We start from the raw sequence: 22,143 nt of genomic DNA on the forward strand, positions 1-22,143 counted from the left end.
TCTCTAGTAGGATGACCATCTGTTTGGTTTGCTTGGAGCTGTCCCGGTTTATGCCTATTGTTCCAGTGTTATTATCATTAGTGCCCCCTAGCATCTAAATTTGAATAATAAATTACATGATCATCCTGGCTATTGGTTAGTAATAGCAGTCAAAGATAGATTGCAGTGAGTGTAGAGATGAATTGGAAGAGGGGAACATCAAACCAGGGAACTTTTTGAAGGGGTGTGGTGAGGCTATTAGAGAGGGAATTTTAATCTCAGGTGGTCAATGAACTAGATGGATTTTGAGTTTCTTCCAGTCCTGGGAATAGTTCATTGCATTACTTTCTGTTACTATTTTCTTTCCTTCCCTTAAAATCAGTGAGAATCAAGAATCTGTTCTATTTCTTATCTCCACACATTACAAAGCTAAATGCTGTTTTGCAAAGGCAGTATAAAGCAAAAATGTGTAAGTTGATTATTTCCCTTAAGAAAGTACTGCTAGTCCTAAATTAAGCACAAGAATCATTTTGGCTTTTAAATTACTTTGTATGGTAAAGCATTAGCAATAATAATTAGGTTGGGAGTAAGTATTCTGCTCCTTTTTGCAGATATTGTTGTCTTAGGAATGCCAAGGGGAAAATACAAGCCTCCAAGTTCATTTATGTCCTCTGATTTTCGGAGCTTCCAGGTTAGACCAAACAGATGTCTGAGTTTAAACATTTATACTTAAAATGAGAAAGATACGGGTGCCTCTCTGTATACCTTTTAGGTGGAGAAATCATAAAGAATGTATCTGAGGTGATTAAAATAATAATTGTTATGACTGAAGTCATATCTCAGAGCAACAATGTATATAAAATGGAATGATTTTGAAGCCCATATAAATATTGTATTAGGTAGGGAGGCAACACAGAGTTTTGAGTCCCTTTGCCTTCCCTGCAGAAGTTTGACAAAGACAAATAATAACATCCCTGTTATTGTCCACATGCAAGCATCCTTCCCCAATGCTGTTGCATTTGATTATTGAAGGCCAAGCTTCCAGTTATAAGCCTTCCCCTCCTCCCCATCCCCCACTGTTGTTAGTTCAGTTTTTAGTAATTAGGTACCTTTGGAATTAGGATGGGGTGACTTTTAACAGTCCTTTGTTATTGTTAAGATAGAAATGGCTGCCTTTAAGAAAGGTAGGGGAGGGGGTTTCTTTGAAAGATACATCTATTTGAGGAAAGAGGCTAATGGGAAGCAGTAAATTGTACAGCAGCCATAATTCCTCTGCCATAGCTGGGCCTGTGAATAGCCCCATAAAGCATGCTATAGCAGAAAAGCATCTTTCCTCTTACTCTCTCTCAGGGCAATTAATAAAAGTGCAATCTGTTACTAATCCGACTCCATACTATTATGTTAACTAGTCAGTGTAACTAAAAAAAATTCCCGAACATATTTCAAACACTTGCATATTATGTGTTCAGTCTGTCAATAAAATTATGCCAAATAGACCTCTGTGAAGGCAATTTACCCTTTGTTCATTGGATACCTAATCTAATCAGACCGGAAACAGAATGCACTGCTTTTCTATCTCAGATCCATTCACTTGCCCATCATCTCTGTTTTGTTTCTCTTGTTTTGCAGTGGCAATGGCCTCGCTTCTGCTTCCCTTTTGGAGTGCTGCCACCACATAGGACCTGGATGTCCTGCTGTTTCCCAGGCACAGAACGAAGACCCTTGCTCTGTCTGTTTCGGTGGCAGCCTGGTCGTAAAACAACTGTGGAGCGGGCCAGGGTTCCAGCAGATCATCACGTGAATGGGACCAGTTTCTCTTCTTCCCAAATATCAGCAATTAAACCCTTGGAAAGGAGATTTGGCCAAGATGACCCATTTACAGGCTGGACTCAGTCCAGAGACTATAGAGAAAGCTCGCCTGGAACTGAATGAAAACCCAGATATTTTACACCAGGATATTCAGCAAGTCAGGGACATGATCATCACCAGGCCTGACATTGGATTTTTACGTACAGATGATGCCTTCATCCTGAGATTTCTCCGAGCCAGGAAGTTTCACCAAGCAGATGCCTTTAGACTCCTGGCCCAGTACTTCCAGTACCGCCAGCTAAACCTGGACATGTTCAAAAACTTCAAGGCCGATGACCCTGGCATTAAGAGGGCGCTCATCGACGGGTTCCCTGGAGTGCTGGAAAACCGCGACCATTACGGCAGGAAGATTCTCCTGCTATTTGCAGCCAATTGGGACCAGAGTAGGTAAATGTAGATAGTGTCTTTACTTGGTTTTTCTTGTTCTTAAGCATAGCCATTGCATGTTGGGGCTTTATGGCTTTATGGATAGTAGGCTTTCATTAAAATACATATATATTCCAGCCCAGCAGGCACGGCTCAGTGGTTGAGTGTCAACCTATGAACCAGGAGGTCACAGTTCAATTCAGGGCACATGCCTGGTTTGCAGGCTTGATCCCCATTATGGGGCATGCAGGAGGCAGCCGATCAGTGATTCTCTCTCACCATTGATGTTTCTAACTCTCTCTCCCTCTCCCTTCTCTCTGAAGTAAATTATATATATAATAGAGGCCTGGTGCATGACTTTTGTGCACTGGGTGTGTGTGTGGGGGGCGGGGGTTACCCCTCAGCCCATCCTGAGCCCTCTTGGAGTCTGGGACTCCTTAGCACTGCTATGGAGGTAGGAGAGGCTCCCACCACTGCTGCTGTACTCACCAGATGTGAGCCCGGTTTCTGGCTGAGCGGCACTCCCCCTGTGGGAGCACACTGACCACCAGGGGGCAGCTCCTGTGTCAAGCATCTTCCCCCTGGTGGTCAGTGTGCATCATAGTGACCGGTCATTCTACCATTCAGTTGATTTGCATATTATCCTTTTATTATATAGGACTAGGGGACCGAGGCACAAAATTTGTTCATGGGGGGAGGTGTCTCTCAGCTCTGCCTGTGCCCTCTCTTGCAATCAGAGACCCCTCGGTCCTAACTGCCCGCCTGCTCACTCCTTACCACTTGGCTTGCCACTCCTTAGCACTGCCGTGGAGGCAGGAAAGGCTCCCGCCACCGCCGCTGCGCTCACCAGCCATGAGCCTGGTTTCTGGCTGAGTGGCGCTCGTGCTGTGGGAACGCACTGACCACCAGGGGGTAGCTCCTGCGTTGAACGTCTGCCCCCTGGTGGTCAGTGCATGTCATAGCGACCAGTCGTTCTGATCGTTCAGTCATTCTGCCATAATGGTTGCTGGGTTTTTTATTATATAGATATTAGAGGCCCGGTGCATGAAATTTGTGCAGGGATAGGGTTCTTAGGCCTAGCCAGTGATCAGGGCAGATCAGGGCCTTCCAGCTGCCAGCCAGAGCCTCCTTCGTTCTGCAATGCCCCCCGGTGGTCAGCGCACATCATACCGAGTGCTCAAACTCCCAGTCTCTTGATCAAACTCTTGAGGGGACACTTTGCATATTAGCCTTTTATATTCACAAACCCACAAAGGAAGTTTTTAGGCCACGAGTTTACTGTCATCAAAAGGTAGTTCTAGATTCATGGCTGTTTTGGGAACAACAGAATCATGTGTTAGAATTGTGAGACACCTTAGAAGTCACTAGTTTCTTCATTAAAGTGAGTCATACATTTTAACAAAATTAAAAGCTGGTCTTCCAGCAGAACCATATATTCTGTCTTTAGTGTTCTCCTCTTTAACCAGCACAACAAAAATGGATTCGTGAGATAGCTTTAAATCAAGTGTTTTCAACACATAAAATAATTTCTGGGATCCCCTCCATAAGTTTAAAAATCCCATAAGGAACCATCAACTCAACATGTCCCCAACTGAATGTGTCCTCTTCCCAGCGCTACCTGCTCTTCCATCCATCAAGTCTCTGGAGCCAGGAATCTAGGTATCATCCTGGGCTGCTCCCTGCCTTTGCTTCTCACATCCAATTATTTGCCAAATCCTATCCTTTTCTTAGGAGCCTCTCAAATCTCTTCCTTTTGCTCCCGCTGCTGTGGCCTTAGTTTAGGTTCTTGTCATTGCTCACTTGCATTCCGGGGACGGCTTCCTAACTGGCACTCCTGCCTCTGGTCTAGTGTCGTCTGAACCATTCTTGTCTACATTGTAGACAGAGTGGCCCTTACAAAATTCTGTCACATCCTTCTCCTGATTAAAAGTCTGCAAAGTAAAGGAAGGCCTGTTATGACCCCCCTTATCAATCTCCACTTCACCCTCTGCGCGTCTTCTGTTCCTTGGTCCAGCTGGTTGGAAGTATAAGCCTTTCTTTGAATAGCAGAGGTTTTTACATGCCTCTAAGCTTTTGAACTTGTCCCATCAGACACCTAAAGGAGAGGCCAACCACTTCTTGTCCCTATTCAAACCACCCTGGACACAATCTGATTCAGATCCCTCTTTATGTTTCTTCAGGAAAGCAGTCATATATATATATATAGGGTCCTTAGGCCTAGCCAGTGATGAGGGCTGATCGGGGCCTTCCAACTGCCAGCCGGGGCCTTCTTTCGTTCTGCGATGCCCCCTCGTGGTCAGTGCATGTCATAGCGAGTGATCAAACTCCCAGTCTCCTGATCAAATTCTTGAGGGGACACTTTGCATATTAGCCTTTTATATATATGTAGCTTGGCCTGTCTTTCTGTGTTTCTGCTCTGTTATTCCATAAGCGTTCACGATGAACCCCTCATTCCAAAGCTTTATTAATGAGAAAGATTTCTAGATTTTTATAGTCACCTATCCATCATTCACTCAACAAACATTTAATGAGTATAGACCAGTGGTTCCCAACGTGAGGCACATGCCCTACAGGGGGGCAATTTGATTTTTAAGGGGTGGCAATTTGAGAATGAGTTATTAACAGTGACTTTTTTTGCATTTCTTATGGTTCTAGGGTCCTCATAAACAGTATATAGATATGTAGTGTGACATATTTATGCATTTCAGTTCTCTATGATATGTTTTGAAACTTTATTTGCTATTTTTCATATCACTTCATATTATTATTATTATTTTAACAATTTCTTCGTGATTTCTTCCTCAGTACTTCAACTGTCCTTTCGTTTTTTTATTTTTCTCTGTCATGGATGCCATGTTCTTTGGAAGCTTGTTTAGACCAAGTTAATGGCCTTTTAGGCTTCCTCCACATGAATAGGAGTTCACTTTTTGAATAATAAGAATTATATGTCACAGGGAGGGCATCAGGATTTCAGAGATGCTTAGGTGGGGCATGGCCAAAAACAGGTTGGGAGCCACTGGGATAGATCAGAGCTTGTACTAGGCCCGTGGTCGGCAAACTGCGGCTCACGAGTCACATGCAGCTCTTTGGCCCCTTGAGTGTGGCTCTTCCTAAGCCTTAGGAGTACCCTAATTAAGTTAATAAAAATGTACCTACCTATATAGTTTAAGTTTAAAAAATTTGGCTCTCAAAAGAAATTTCAGTCATTGTACTGTTGATATTTGGTTCTGTTGCCTAATGAGTTTGCCGGCCACTGTAACTAGGCACTGAGGACAATGGTGAAAACATAAGGTCCTTCCCAGCCAAGAGCTCCTTGTGCAGCCTGCTGTCCAGCAATGGTGCAAACATGTAAACTGCTAACTCGCATCTCCCATGAGAGAACTCCTTCTGTTAACAACCTGTCAACACAGCCCATCAATCTCAAACTAGACAGGATGGCTGTCCTTTTGAGAATGGCACATTAACATTTGGATTTGAGAACAGGAAATTGTTTGATGATCCTGGAGAATAATCAAGCTGACTTCATTTGTGCTTAGTTGTAAGTGTTCTAGAACCTCCGTCTGCTAAGGCAGATAATGCATAGACAGGTGCCCGTATGTACTGATTTACACATAGAGAAGTAAGTCATAGCAAAATATCTTCTTTTCTATTAGCATTTGGCCTGTGTATATACCTCAAAATGCATTAAGAATAATAAATAGTAAGGAAGAAGCAAATCTTTGAGGGAATAATCCAAATGTTTACGATTATGATAGCTTTGGATGAGCTACTTCATTTCTTTGTTCCTCAGTTTCCTCAAGTGTAAAATAAGAAGCTTGAGGTACTTCCTGAGATACTTTCCAGCTTTAATGGCTCATGAATGTGAAGCTCATTCAGCCTAAATCTGTGAATGGAAAGGGATTTTAAAATTCACATTACAGGCTCTTAATCCACTAGGCTTTTTAAAGTAATCTCTTTCTTTCTCTTCCTCTCACCACCCCACCCCCAAGGCTGGGTCTACTTGAGTCAGTATTTTTCAAACTGTAAAATACTATTTGTTCCAAGTATTTTGGTTTTTATAAGCAGGTGAATGATGAAATTATGCTGTTGACAGCCAGAGATCATTAGAAGCAAACAAGCCTCAGTTAGAATGTGGTCTCACTATCATGTGATTTATTGGTTGTATGACCTGGGAAAAGCAACCTCTCTGGTTCTCAGTTTTCTCATCTGTAAGATGGGGATGATAATGATGTCTGTCTAATAATGCAATTGGAAGGATTGAATGAGACAATGCATTTAGGAACACAGCTCATTATTTGGCACATGGCAAACCCTTAATATTAGCTTTTGGTATTATTATTAACATTATAAGACATCCCACTACAAAAATAAGAGAGAATAGATGGAATAGATGGTAAATAAATTAAAAATATAGACAGGAGTACAATGCTTGAAAATGGGGTGGGCCGATGGGTGCTATCTGTCTGCACACCCATCTGAAGCACTTGTTTTCTCCCCAAACATGTTCCCTGTTATACAGACCCAGCCTAAAGGGGGCCCCAAAGGCCTGGGAAAGTTGGCACAGCTTTGCCAAATGATTATTTCACTCTCGCTAGGGGCCTGTGATGACTGGGAAGTGATTTGAATGTCTCATACAAAAGGCTTACTGAGATTAAAATGGTTATTAATATTTATAAAACTATGTAAATCTCATTCTTCTAGACCCAGACACCATGAACAAAAGTGCATAATGGTGAGGGCTGGGAGGCAGGATGATCCAGAGGCACAGGCAGGGCCCCATCTGCCTGGGTTAGGTGTGCCAACTGTGGAGCAGGAGTGCTCTGGGCTGTGGAACACTAACTGGCCTCCTCCAGAAACGAGGCCACGGCAGAGAGCCCTCTGACTTCCATGGTTTTCTGAGGCTGCCAGGATGAACTGAAATGCATTAGATTAAATCAGCACCCACATATTCATCCATAAAATGAAGCTTCCAGGGTCAGCAGAGTTTACATCTCAGCTCATCAGCTTGGAATGTGATAGTGACTGAAGGGGACGCTATTGCTCAATGAGCCTTTTGATCTTTCTCACCTACACTCATATCAGCCTTGACAAGAATCCACAATTTTCTTGTTAAGATCTGATAAAAATGAAATCTATTTCTTATTTCTTTCTGAGTTGCACACTTGCACTTGGTCACACAGCCTGATTGGCCCAGGAATGCCCTCCCATGGAAAGGGAAGTATGAGCACGTTTCTCATGGATTTCACTCAGTGAAAAAGAGTGAACTTGGTCAAGTTATTTTCCCTTCTGGAATATCAATTTCATCAAGTGAAAGTGGGTGTAATATCTGGCTTGAGGAGCTTTTGCAAGGATTCACCCCAATTGCCCCACTTGACGGTGTCCAAGAGGCAGAATAGAATCGTGATTAAATGAGCTCTCTCTGACGCCAGATGGCTGGCTTCACATCTCAGCTGCCTCCCAACCCGCCATGTGATCCTCAGCACGTTGCTTAAGTTTTTACTACCCTCAGTTTCTCAACCTGTAAAGTGAGGGTGACGATGATCATAGGCCAGTATAGTTGGTGTTCAATAAATGGCCAATGTTTCTTAAGAAAAGAATTCAAATCAGGCAAATATCTACAATCATGTGTCACAAGATGTACTTTCTGAGGGTGGCAAGATTTGATGCTATAAACAACCTTTCTCTACTTGGAAAAATATGAAAAATGCAACTGAGACTTTAAGCCACTGTGTTCCAGAGTTCTATGTGCTCGCTCAGTTGTAGCTCTAAGAAATCACCTCATCTTAGGGTGTTTGTTATATTCTTAGGATATAAGAAAGACATTTGGGGAGTCCAGATAATAAAAGCCCCACAATAGATGACAATAGCATCCATTAGTGCTATGTGCAGACCAGCTTGTCTCCAAGTACTTTAGTGGGGAAAAAACAAATCATAATGTATAAAGTTACACTTGAGATTCTTTTGTCAGGGTATTGTTTGTTTATCACAATTAAAAGTCCAGAAATCAGCAGCTAGGTTGAAAATTATTTGGAAAGTTGGTTCTGTAAGGAAGCCGAGGCACTGTAAGGAAAAGCTAAGTTAGGATAATTTAGTGGAGAGAAAAAAGGGCTAATGAATAACTTGATTACTCCTGAAAAATATATGGAATTACTCTAAGGAGGCAATTATTCCAGTAGGCTCTTTCCCACCATACGGAACAAGGGATAAAAGGTTTGGATTAAAGCACAACCAGCTTCACCCTGGCCAGTGTGTATCAGTTGTTCAGTCATTGTCCCCATGCACTGAAAGATTGCTGGTTCAATTCTGGCCAGGGCACATGCCCAGGCTGTGAGCTTGATGCTCGGTAGGGGTGTGTAGGAGACAGCATATCATTGTTTTGCTCTCACATGGATGTTTCTCTCTTCCACTTCCTCTCCCTTCCTCTCTGTCTGAAAAAAAGCCAAAAAACAAAACACAACCAACTAGATTGGAGATTAAGAATCAGGACAAGGGCGAGGGAGGGGGCATTTGCCTAGGATGCAAAAATTTAAGAGGCCACCAAATCACTCAGGAATAAAAGTAAATAATATTGTCATACAGCCTGGCCAGCATGGCTCAGTGGTTGAGCTTTGACTATGAACCAGGAGGTCACGGTTCGATTCCTGGTCAGGGCACATGCCCAGCTTATCGGCTCAATCCCCAGTGTGGGATGTGCAGGAGGCAGCCAATCAATGATTCTCTCTTATCATTGATGTTTCTATCTCTCCTTCTCCCTTCCTCTCTGAAATAAATAAATAAATAAATAAATAAATAAATAAATAAATAAGGAGTAAGACTTAAAAATATCACATAATATTTTTTAAAGTAAAAATTAATTCAAAAAATTTCTATGAATAATATATCAACATTTTTAAGAAGGCAGGATAAGGATTATTGATTTTTTCTTGTGCTTCATGCTCCAAAGAGCTCAGCACAGCATTTCTCAGGCCAATCAGATTTCCCAAGAGAAGAAAGGGCCTTAAGTTGGCTCCTATCAATTATATTATAGTACATAATACTGTACATCCATATACAGCTTCCCAGGACATGATGGTTTCCAGGCATTTCCATGTATATTTTCTGGTTGAATTCTCATAACCATTGCGCAGTTTTAGTATCACTAAGTGACGGATGATTAAAAGAGGTTCTAGGAGGAGAAGGTGCTTTCTAATTGGGGACCTATATGACTCATCAATGGGAGAATGTAGGCTCAGACTGAAGGCTTCCAATTTCAAGTTCATTCCAAAGACACCTGGAGCCAACGGCTCATCCCCTGAGTGATTAGATATTCCAAAATACCCATGGAGCTTCTGAGAGGCTGCAGGTGGACTTCTTGTTGGTGGACGACTGTGGGGATGCATACAGTGGGACAGTAGAGAGGACCTGAAGGTCATGGGCAGTGATTCTCGAAAGGAGCGCTGCTGGCTTTTGGAGCTGCTCCACTTTTCATGTGTAGGATTGCGTCCTGCACTGTGGAATGTTTAGCAGCCCCTCCCTCAGGCATCGTGATGACCTAAAAGACCGTCATATTTCCAAGTTCTTAGTGGAGCCGGAGCATGCTTTGAGAACCCCTGATGGGAAGTGTCTAGAAGGTCCTAGCACCAATGTCAGTAACTACCCTTTGTTAAGTGCCTTTGTGCCAAGTGCTTTATATATTTGTTCCTAATCCCTACCATAGTCCCACAAGGATCTGCACCGTGTACAGGTAATAGATAACAGAGGTGGTATTGTTCCCTAGTTTGTCTGAATGTAAAGACGGCTTTTCCACAAAGCCCTAGCTACGGTTTCATTCCTACACTGAACTCAGAGCTCCTGAAGCCTCTTACAATCAAAAGCTGAATCAGTGGTATGTTGCTAAGTGGCAAAATGGACTTAGGGTCCAAATTCAAGGTTTGTCACATCCTCGTTCAGTTCAATCTTTTAGTCAAGAGACCCAAGGAGGCCCAGTGTAAACAATAACGCCGTTCTAGTGGGGCCCGGACAGTGACGAATGTGCATTGGAAGCCGGGTGCACAGCAAGTTGAGATGATTTTGGAGGCTCAGTGTTCAGGGCCTTTTTAGTTCCTAATATGAGTAGGAAAAAAAAGGAAGTGGAGAGGGGCCGGTAGCCTCAGTGTGAGCAAATGAGAAAGCGGATGGGGTGCCACCAATAGACAGCTCTTGTTATTCGTTAGTGGGACGAATTCTCACCTCATTCATTCCTTCTTGCACTCGCTGAATATACTGAATGGCTACAGTCAGCTCGCTCTGTGCGAGTTCCTGAAGGTCCAAAGGCCACGTTCCTGACCGGAGCTCAACATCCCAGAATGGCATCGCACACCGGTCATCCGCTGTCCCTCCAGGCATTGAGTGATGGGAAGATGAATGTTACTAGGGCACTTGACCTTCTTGCCTTCACAGCTCTGAAAGCAAGGACACTGTCATGTTGACTCTGTAATGCAGAAAGCAACCTGGAGTCTGTCTGCTCCGAGGGAGCATTTGTTCTGGGACGGCGTTCAGCTGTTTCTCGTCCCCTCACGCCAGGCAGTAATTTATTTGATGGATATGCTGGCGATAGCAGCTCCTTCAAACATCACCCGTTATTGCTGACCTGTGGCAACCGCCAGCGGGCTGACGTGGCAAACGTCCCTGACAGCTCGGGGGGTGTGGGCAGTGGGAGACGAGCATGAAGTCGGTTCTGTCTTCTGATGAGAATCCTGAGGCAGTAAGTGGGATAGAACTCTGCAAACTATAAATAGGCGGGTTGATGGAGGTTCACCTTTGGCTTTTGCAAGAGCATAAAAGGGTTGTTACAAGTAGCAGGGAGTCTGTGCCTCCTTCCGTTAACTGTCCTCAGCATAAGAGCGTGCGATAAGAAAGGGGTCAGATGTCTAACGTACCACTGCGCACATATTGGTGAGGCAAGAACAGGAGAGGCAGGCCAGGTGGGTTTTATGCTTCTCACCAGTGCCACCAGGTGATCCTCCTCCCCAGACCCAAGGCGCATTGATAGAGGTTTAAGAAAATGTGTAGCTGTCTGTCCTTCCCCCAGAAATATCCCCAGAATTGTTCTGGATCCGTTTTCTACTTGTTATGAGTTGAAGAATGAGGGGAAAAAATGTACTGAGGAGAAGGAGAATTATTACAACCACAAACACAAACCACATTGAGGGCTTCCCAGCTGCTTACCATGGGGCAGGCAGTAATGCTCTTACAAAGGGCACTATTAAATATCCATATTTTGCAGATGATGAAATTGAGGTTCAGAGAGGTTAGGTAACTAATCCAAGGTCACACAGCCGGTAAGTGGCTAAAATGGACTGGATCTTGGACCTAACTCCGCAGTTAAAATGCCACGCTGCACAGTTCACCACTAGACCCCCTTTGCCAAAATCTGGGGTCAGTAGATCAGACATTCAGGAGGGCTCGCTCAGTGAGGTTTCAGTAAGCAAGCCTCACCAGTCACTCAAGGTCTCAGCAGACTGGAAAAAGATCTCAGCTCAAAAGGCAAATCCTGTAGCCATATACTCCAATCGCACAGAAACCAGGCAACTCAGAAGTTGAGAATCCTATCCAACCTCTCTCTGCCCTAATAATTTGACAACAACTTTGAATATTTAAAATCCCAGCCCAATAAAAGAACCTGGATGCTGCTTGGAATACATTACAAAAAGTGGTCTTAATGTGAGTCTGATTTGAGATAGTGATGGAAGGCATCATCTTTGCCTACCCATGGCTTGTATTAAAATGTGTTCAAGGGCCCGACCAGTGTGGCTCAGTGGTTGAGCATGAACCTATGAACTGGGAGGTCACAGTTCAATTCCCGGTCAGGGCACATGCCCGGGTGGTGGGTTACATCCCCAGTATGGGGCGTGCAGAAGGCAGCCGATCAATGATTCTCTCTCATCATTGATGTTTCTCTCTCTCCCTCCCTCTCTCTTCCTTTCTAAAATCAGTAAAAATATATTTTAAAAAAATAAAAATGAATAAAATGTGTTCAAGGGCAGATCTTCAGTTCGCAAGCAGATCCCCAGCTGTGCAGCTTACTAACTCTGTGACCTTGGCCAGATTTGTACCTCCTCTCACCCTCGTTGTCCTCTGTCTGTAATAATCCTGAGTGTCTGTTCGAGCTGGAGGATTAACTGATCTGAGATAGGGAAGGGGCCTGGCACACAGGCAGCATTTCTTTTCTTCCATCCTTCAGGTGGTTTCCAACTTCCACCTAATCCAGCCTAAAATGCCCAAGATATGATTTCTCATTCAGCTGAAAGATCTCATAAAACAGAATCTACCTCTGTCATGTGCTCCAGAAAAGCCGGTGATTGATGTTGAGGGAATGAAGTTAGAACAGTTTATGTTGTTCCCTCACCCCACTGGACCAGTATATCGCTTGTCATGTGGGTCAGCCAAACAGCTCTTCCGATAGTTCTTCTAAATCCCCGTCTTCCCCCACAAAGACTCCTTATCAGGCATTCTACAGCACTCACACTTGAATGCCACTTGGCCCTGGCTCCGCCGCTTTCTGCCCACTGTCACCATCCCCTTTCGGTGGCGCTCAGGCCCCTGGAAGCTTGCCTGTTAGCAGCCGTCCCCCAGATGGACTGAATGGGAGGGAGAGCAGTGGGGTCTTTGCTCCGAGATAACACAGCGTGTACGTCCCCGCCTAACCGGGTGGCTGCCCTCAGGAAGATACCAGCTGTCACATGGCTTTTGTGAGATTGTTACAAAGGCAGGGGGAGTTTGTGGTGAGGGGCCACAGGACCCCGAGAGCAGGCTTTGATTGACAGCATACCTTTCCAGGCCAGCTGCTCCTCCTGAGTTCACACTGACAAGGCAGGAATTGAAAAGATACGCACTCATTACCTTGCAGATAAGAATAACTCCCTCCTTCTCAGGGCATGGCCTGGAGACAGCAGGCAATGCTGAGCATGCTCGCAATGCCTCCGCTTGAAACTGGGCTGCAGGGAGGGCATGGCCTGTGTCTGCTCTTGAAAAGGCCAGGGTCAGTAAAAGGCATGGAGAAAGGCAATTTTTACAAAATGTGTTTTTATTGATTTCTAGACAGAGAGAGAGAGATAGAGACATCGATGACAGAGAAACATCGATTGGCTGCCTCCTGTACAGCCCCCACCTGGAATGGAGCCCTCAATCCAAGCAGGTGCTCTGACCAGGAATTGAACCTGCAAGCTCTTGGTTCATGGGTCAATGTTCAACCACTGAGCCACACCAGCCGGGCAGAGAAAGGCAGTTTTTAACCATGGTATTAACCTGCATGCTGTGTTCACTGTTAGACTTCCTCGGGCATAGCTGACTTCCTGGATGAGTGCATTGCAAGCTGTGGGGCCTTTTCCTGTACGATTTGAGGCTCTTCTGGGCTACTGACTACTTTCCTGAGCTCTCAACAAGCCAGGAGACCTGTTCGGATCTCTTTACAAGGAGATACTATAGAGCCAGAGCCGAGAAGGGAACCCTCCAGTCCCCCGAGCCCGGAATCTCAGAGCTGTAACCATCCACCCGCGCTCCTGCCCTTTAAATATGGTTCCTGGATAATCCCTCCTCCCGGTGATCTCCGGAACTTAAACAGCTGCGGGGAGTGATTTAATGCCTGCACTACTCTAAGGGTGTAAATCACGCTCAGAGCGTTTACTATAAAGCTGTAGAAGTTATTGCTACTGTACTGCAAAACGTAACATCAGACAGGAAAATAAAGAGAGGGTAAATTTTGTTGTGAAGGTTTTAAAGTGATGCGTTGTTTTTTCTTTGCACATTCTCTTTCTGTTTCTCATCATTTTTCTCTTCTCTTTGCCTCTATTTCTTCCCTTTCTCCAGCACTCCCCGCAAAGTGCCTCTGGATTTAGTTTCAAGTATGGCATTCCCACGGATAGCACCCAGGGTCTTGCTGGGCCAGAGAATGTTTATACCATAATGCTCCCAGGCATTATGTGCTACCTTGTGCTACCTTGCTTAAGCCTCACAACAATATTTGAAAGGTGCATTATTGTCTTTATCTCCAACAGAGGGCATTTAATCTGGACAGAATCACAGGACTGGCTGGTGGTTTTGATCCTGAGCATTTCTCTTTCTCCTTCTTCATGATGCCTGATGAGGTTTGGGTTGCCTGTTGACTGTGCCACCTAATCTCCGGTTCCTCAAAATGTGTTGCAAAACCCTGGCTTGGGAACCTTTAATGTCCCCTAATAAAGTTGGCTCAGGCTCTTTACTATACATTTTGCCATATAAAACCTTAAGAATTCAGCACCAGTTTCTTTCTCCAAAGAACATCTTCCACTGGAGTCAAATGAGCCTCTCCTCTCCCCGTTCTCCCCACCCCTCCTCCCAGCTCTTCCTGCCCTTTTGACTCAGTCTGCATTCCCATAGTGAGGTGACAGGCCCTGCCGGAGCACAGGTCAGAGGCATCTAACCCGGCCTGGAAGCTGGGGCCTCAGATATACTTTCCTGGGGGCATTTTCTAACTTGAAGGAGAAGTTAAAAGGAGCAAGTGGAGAGGAGGAAATGTGAGGGAGGCTGTTGGTCCAGGGGGAGAAAGAGTTGGCCCCGTTGGGAGAGCTCCAGTTGGTTCCATTGCACGGAGAATATAAGGGCTCACATGGAGGAAGGTGAGGCTGGGGAGGTCGGCAGAGGCCAGGAATGAAAGGCTCTGCTTGCTGTGAGGAATTTGAGCGTCGTGCTTGAGGACATATCAAGCCCCACTCTTCTTTCGAAGCTCATATCCCCACTCAGAAGCTTTGCCATGGCTGGGACAGCACCGATCTCCTCCGTTGTTCCTCCCTGAATGCCAGCGACACGAATCTTCTTTACTGCATCCTGTTTCTGCTTCAGGAAACTCCTGGAAGGCAGTATGTCACGTCTTTTATCCTTGGTGCCCATGGGTACAGAGTAGGGCTCAGTGGCATCCTCTTGAATGACTAGGGGGAGAAGTTGGGAACAATGGAAAGCCCAAGCGAGAGAGGTTCTTCCTAGACTCTTTCTAATGATCATATTCTTGTTGAGGAGCCTGGAGTTGTGTGCAGTTGAATTTGGGAATGAGGGAGGAAGAAACTCGGGTGCTCTGTCTACCCCTTGCCTAGTGATTCTCAGCCTGACATAATGGAGACAGAAGATGTACTTTAAGATTGCCGGTGGGGAGGGGGCAACCAGGGTGTCAACCTTGTGGGTGCTGTAGTGGCTCCATTCACTGTGTGATGAGGTCAGGTGCCAATTTCCTCATCTAATAATGATCCAGGTAGGTGACTATCATCATTTTATCTCAACTCTTGAATTTTATATTCTACTAGAGGCCCGGCGCATGAAATCCATGCGTGGGTATGGTCCCTAGGCCTGGCCTGCAATCAGGGCCATCTTCCCCAGCTGCCCACAGCCAGCCACACTCCCAGCCGCCACCCACCCCCAGTTCCCTGTTCACCATCAGATGATCGGTGCCTGACAGCTGGGTGAAGGGACCGAGAGTTAGGCTGTTCCCACCTGCTCGCCAGCCCCATCCCCGCAGTGGGTGGCCATCAGGCAATCAGAGCCTGCCAGCCAGGGAAAGGGACCAAGAGGTGGTCAGTGCTCCTCATAGTGACTGGTCCAGTGGTTGTTCTGCTGTTAGGGTCAATTTGCATATTATCCTTTAATTATATAGGATTGTGTCATTGTGCATAAGACCAAGTTAAGAAAAGGTTTCCTGTTATAAATACCTCCATTGTTCAGGGTACTGCCTTCCATGCAGAGCTCAGGGATTAGAAACCTGATTCTTTGCCTCAATTTTAGTGAATGCCTTCTTATATCTATTTGGTGTTCTCCTCACCCTGACAGGTTTGTATAGACTTTGATCACACATTTTCTTGTGAGTTTCTGATGCATTCATCCATCATATAATTTTATAGCATGCATACTGATTAGTATATCACACACCACAGGTAGAGTGTTTCAGTTTGATATATGATCTGTGAAATTTCCCAGAATAATACTGTAATACTTCATGTTCCTTATATCTTTGTAAGAGAATAGGGCACATCAGAGACATTAAACTTTCACATAGTTTAGGCTGCTTTTTAAGGGATGGTTTTTAAATTTTATTACATTCTCTTCTGTTTAAAAAAAAAGAAAAAGAAAAAAGCATCTGAGAATGCATATGTCCTCCCTACCCTGTTAAATATAATCTTATACTTTCTTCATGATAAATGGTGACTATGATGAATATAAATGATTGTACCCTGGGCTGTGAAATAGCTATCAGGATGAGGCTTCTTGGGGCATATGGACTTTGTCCCCATGCTGCATGGCACATACTGCCATGCTATATGTGCTTCTGCTCTTTTTTTTTTTTTAAGTATTTTTTTCTCTGCTTAGCTGTTAATTGTTACTGTTAGTAGGCTTGCTTTTAAAAGCCTCTCTCCTTCTAATTTTCTATGGATTAGGAAGCCAGGAACCTGAGCTTGTTGAATTATATGCTTTGGGTGAGGACCCCTGGGGAGTCCCAAGAAATAAAGTAAATGAGCTGTAGCAGTGCATGAATTTTCAACATCTCACTGTATGCTCAGAACTCTAGTTCTGTTCAGCGCACCAGCAGGCAGGGCACAAAGCACCCTCCATCGCAGCATCTATTTGGAACTGTGCAAAATTGAAAACCTGGACAGTTTTTCTCCCAAGATTTCTCCAACTTTGGATTCATGTACTACATGCCCCTCTGACTTACTAGTATGTGTTTCCCTTCTCTGTAATACTTCCCTCAGCCTAAGAACAAGAGGCCATATCTTCACTGATACTTGTATAAAAACTGGTTTTAACCAAGTGGTGAGTATCCTTTGTATTTTTATTTTTAGACTTTTCTAGTTATTTAAGCCTTTGCCTCTCATCAAATATATATATTGGGCAAAATAAAGTAGCTCATTTTTCGGCTTATCTTTTACTATATCCCTTGTCTTCCCTCCATGCCTCCTCTAAAGCAATGGAGATACAAATAGCATTGTCCCATTAGGCCCCTTCTCTTTGGTCTCCTCGACTGAGCTATCACCCTCTTCTCATTTGTCATGTGACTCTTGCCTCACTACCATGGCCACAGTTTTTATATTAACTGATTTAAATTTCTTCTGCTTTGATCCCTCCAGACCCAGTCACCCACAGAAGGGACAGGAGCAGGGACATTGGCAAGGATCACCCGGGCAAAGGTGCCTTAGGTGGGGAGAAAACATGGGAGCAGATTTCTTCCTTGTTCTCTGCAGTGGTCTAGGTAGTGGAAGCTGCTGGTTAAGTGAGGTACCTTAACCTTGTTTGTTCTTAACCTGAGGGCAGAGACTTTTGGTCTATAGTTTGCTACTGGGAATTGGTGAATCTCCTAAAATTTTAGACACGTGTGCATTTGGCAGAGAAGGTACCCAGCTTCCAGAAGATTCCCAAGAGGTTCACAGCCCAAAGGAGTTTAAGGACCACCACATTAGATCAGACTGCTTAGCCCATGCGTACGAGTCTGTGATGTACCGGGGAGGCAAGTATCCTGTTGGGTAGAATTATAGACTGGCTGTCAAATGGATTGTTAGCACAGTGGTAAGGAGTTCAGGTGGCCTGGGTATGAGTCAGAACTTCACCACTTACCAACTAACTGAGCTTGGGCAAGTTACTTAAACACTCTGTGCCTAAATTTCCTCACCAATAAAATGAGAATAATAGTATCAACCTCAAAGGGTTGTAATGAGAATTAAAGGAGTTAATATAAGTAAAGCTCAAAAAATTTAGCACTCAATAAATGTCAACTCTTCTTTATTGTTCTGCTTTTTTCACTTAAAACTATATTATAGTTACTTTATTAGTTTACCAAGTATGCATTGAGCACAAAATTATGACAGAATAGTTTGAAATTCAACTAATTCTGAACATTAGGCTATTTTCCATGTTTGAGCAGCATAAATAATGGTTTAATGAGCATCTCTCTATATAAATATTTCACCATATCTTTGGTTTTATTCCCCCTAAGGATAAATTCAAGAAGTTGAATTAATGAGCAATGAAAACTTTCATGGCTCTTGGTATATATAGTTAAGTTGCTTTCCAGACAGTTGTTTTGGTCTCTATTCCCATCATTATTTTGTCTTCTATTCCCATCAGTCTAGGAGAGCACCCATCCCCCCCTCCTCACAATGCAATTGAGCACTTCTTTTGTTGGTCTGCTTGACTTTTTTTTTTTTCTACTCCTCCTCCCTTCCACACTTTGGGTTTGTAAGTTATATATTTCTATGATTTTACTGTTATTTTCTAAATGTTTATATGGATGTGTTACTAGCAGATTTTCCTAGAGTCGAAAATCAGTCACTCTCTCTATTCTCATCCAGGACAAGGAAGGAAAGAATGCTTTAATGTCTCTCTGAACTTACCCATCTTTAAATTCATTCTTTCAAAAATGTGCTGATAGGGATTTTGATAGGGATTGCACAGAATCTGCATGTCGCTTTGGGCAGTATGAACATTTTAACAATATTAATTACTCTAATCCATGAACAAAGAATATCTTTCCACTTATTTTTGTCTTCAATTTCTTTCACCAATATTTTATAGTTTTCGCAGTATGCAAATCTTTCATTTCCTTAGTTAAATGTATTCCTAAGTATTTAGTTTTGGGGATGCTATTTTAAATGGGATTATTTTCTTAATTTCTCTTACTGTTAGTTTGTTATCAGTGTATAGAAATGCAACTGATTTTTATATGAATATTTTATCCTACCAATTTGCTGAATTTGTGTTAGTTCTAACAGTTTTTTGGTGGAGTCTTTAATGTATATAATATGTCACCTGCAGAGACTCTGTACCCCCACCCCCATGGATTTAAATGAAAGCCCCATATTATATCATGCCCAATAATAAGCAGACAGAATTTTCTTTATTCCTGTTACAATGCGATCTCCCCATTTTCCAGCTCCTCGTTTTACGTGGGGAGACAGTTCTAGTTTTAGTCTCAAGACCTTGGCTTCCATCATATTGTCATAGAAGAATTAACACTCTGGCCCCTCAGAGATGGATCTGGTTCAAGTGCTCTGTAATGCTTCCACCCCCTCATCCCTTTGATGATTCTTGCTTCATTGTGAGTCCTAGAAATTTCTTATTTCTGACTTCAGCTATGAATTAACATTTTAAAATTATGTTTATCCCACATTTCTGTTTGGTTGGGGACAGGGTGCTGTTTCCTGCCTCCAGCCTATTCTACCATCATAAGCAGAATTTCTAACATATAAATATTTGTATATTTGTTTTATGTTTATTTACTGTAAGGTTTTCATGTTCATGGATCGCAAGCATACAATCACATATTCTAAAAATACTGATAAATTTCTTTATTTTTATCAACAACTTTTACATCTTCACTTCTGCCTATGGATTCTGTCATAGACTGCTAGCAGTGTGTCAAATTCTTCCACTATATCTGGATTTTATCAATCCTCAATAGATTGCATTTTATAAGTACTACTAGAGGCTTGGTGCATGAAAATTGGTGCACCCAGAGGGGTCCCTCAGCCCGGCCTGCACCCTCTCATAGTCTGGGATCCCTCGGGGGATGTCTGACTAAAGGCTTAGGCCCACACCCCACAGGAAGTGGGCCTAAGCAGTTATTGGACATCCATAGCACTGCTGCAGAGGTAGGAGAGGCTCCCGCCACTGCCACAGCGCTGGCCAGCCATGAGCCAGCTTCTGGCTGAGTGGCGCTCCCCCTGTGGAAGCGCACTGACCACCAAGGGCAGCTCCTGCATTGAGCATCTGTCCCCTGGTGGTCAGTGCATGTCATAGCAACCAGTTCTCGGTAATTCCGTCATTAGGGTCAATTTGCATGTTATCTTTTTATTATATAGACTAGAGGCCCGGTGCACAAAAATCTGTGCACGGGGGGGTGGGGGGGGGGGCGTCCCTCAGCCCAGCCTGTGCCCTCTCGCAGTCTGAGACCCCTCGGGAGATAATGACCTGCTGGCTTAGGCCTGCTCCCGGGTGGCAGAGGGCAGGCCCAATCCCTAGGTGCAGCCCCTGGTCGGGCTCAGAGCAGGGCCACTCAGGGGGTTGGGGCGCCACCCCCTGTCACGCACAGAACAGGGCCCATCAGGGGATTGGGGAGCTCCCCCTGTCCCTCACAGAGTAGGGCCGATAGGGGAGTTGGGGCACCGCCCCCTGTCACACACAGAGCAGGGCTGATCAGGGGTTGGGGCGCCGCCACTGTCACACTCAGGGCAGGGCCGATGGGGAGATTATGGCTCTACCCCATCACACACAGAGCAGGGCCCGTGCGGCGGGGGGGCTGGTTGGGGCGCCGCCCTCTATCACCCACAGAGCAGGGCCAATCAGGGGGTTGGGGTGCCGCCACTCTCACACTCAGGGCAGGGCTGATGGGGAGGTTATGGCTCTACCCCATCACACACAGAGCAGGGCCCATGCGGGGGGGGGGGGGGCGGGGGGGTTGGGGCGCCGCACCCTGTCACACACAGAGCCGCAGGGTGATCAGGGGGTTGGGGAGCTCCCCCCTATCAGGCACAGAGCAGGGCTGATCAGGGGGTTGGGGCGCCTTCCCCTGTCATGAACAGAGCAGGGCAGGTAGGGAGGTTGTGGCCCCGCCCCCTGTCACACACAGAGCCGCAGGGCAATCGGGGTTTGGGCGCTGCCTCCTGTCACACTGATCCCGGTGCCGGGAGGCCTCTCAGCTCCACTGATCCCCGTGCTGGGAGGCATGTTACCCTTTTACTATATAGGAAAGAGGCCTGGTGCATGAGTGGGGGCCGGCTGGTTTGCCCTGAAGTGTGTGCTGGATCAGGGTGGGGGTCCCCACTGGGGTGCCTGGCCAGCTTGGGTGAGGGGATGATGGCTGTTTGCAGCTGGTCACACCCCCTTCAGGGTGGGGGTCCCCACTGGGGTGCCTGGCCAGCTTGGGTGAGGAGATGATGGCTGTTTGCAGCTGGTCACACCCCCTTCAGGGTGGGGGTCCCAACTGGGGTGCCTGGCCAGTCTGGGTGAGGGGCTGAGGGCTGTTTTCAGGCTGGCAGGTGACTGAAGCTCCCAACTGCTCCTTTTTTTCTTTTTCTTTTTATTCTGGGCCAGCTTTAGCTCTGGCTCCAGCTGAGACCTCTGCTGCTGAAAGCAGGTATCTGGTTTGTTTGGGTTCTATAATCGAAACACTGTATCAACTCCAGCTCTGAGATTCCGGCCAGCTAAAAGCAGATTTCTGGGGTTTTGTTTAGCTTCTATATTTGTAACAATGTTTCAAACTGCAAGCTCAGAGGCCAGCAAGGCAGGCGGGGAACGTTGGTTTCCTCCGTCACTGAAGCAAGCGAGCCTCATGTTAGCTTCAAGCTGCCTGGCTGCCAGCCGCCATCTTGGCTGGCAGTTAATTTGCATATCGCCCTGATTAGCCAATGGGAAGGGTAGCAGACATATGGCTAATTACCATGTTTCTTTTTTATTAGATAGGATATTGTTCATTTTATCCGAAGCATTGATTATAACTTTTATCTCTATAAAATAATGCTTTTAAAAATGTTTTTTATTGATTTCAGAGAGGAAGGGAGAGGGAGAGAAAAATGGAAATATCTATGATGAGAGAGAAACATTGATCTTCTATCTCTTGCACACCCCCTGCTGGGGATCAAGCCCCTATCCAGGGCATGTGTCCTGACCAGGAATGGAACCATGACCTCCTGCCTCTCTTCTCTTTCTTTGGCATTATCTGCTCTGCTTTTGATCACCTTAATTGTTTTAAGCTTCTCTGTGTAATTTTGTGTTAGATGTGATTCCCATATCTTCCAATTGTTATGAATGGTGTTGTTACTGTTTAATGATTTTTATTTTTGTTATTTATATGCGGTTTTGTTTTGTTTGATTTTGCTTCTTCACTTTTGCTGTATACATTTGTATGTATTTTCTATTTTTCTGGCAAAAATTTAAGAGATAAGCTTTGTGCTTTTA

The 22,143-nt window shown here is 44.8% G+C and overlaps 1 protein-coding gene across 1 annotated transcript in view; it reads left to right on the forward strand.

The window, feature by feature from the left end:
• The first annotated feature begins 1,608 nt into the window (after positions 1-1,608).
• The window catches only part of CLVS1 (clavesin 1), a 118,690-nt gene continuing 98,155 nt past the window's right edge, over positions 1,609-22,143 (forward strand). Inside the window, exon 1 of the mRNA XM_081111508.1 lies at positions 1,609-2,235. Coding sequence (XP_080967634.1) covers positions 1,781-2,235 — 455 coding nt within the window. The 5' untranslated portion in view covers positions 1,609-1,780. The remainder of the gene's footprint in view (positions 2,236-22,143) is intronic.

This window comes from Myotis nattereri (assembly GCF_964212035.1).
Source record: "Myotis nattereri genome assembly, chromosome: 17".
NCBI lineage: Eukaryota > Metazoa > Chordata > Mammalia > Chiroptera > Vespertilionidae > Myotis > Myotis nattereri.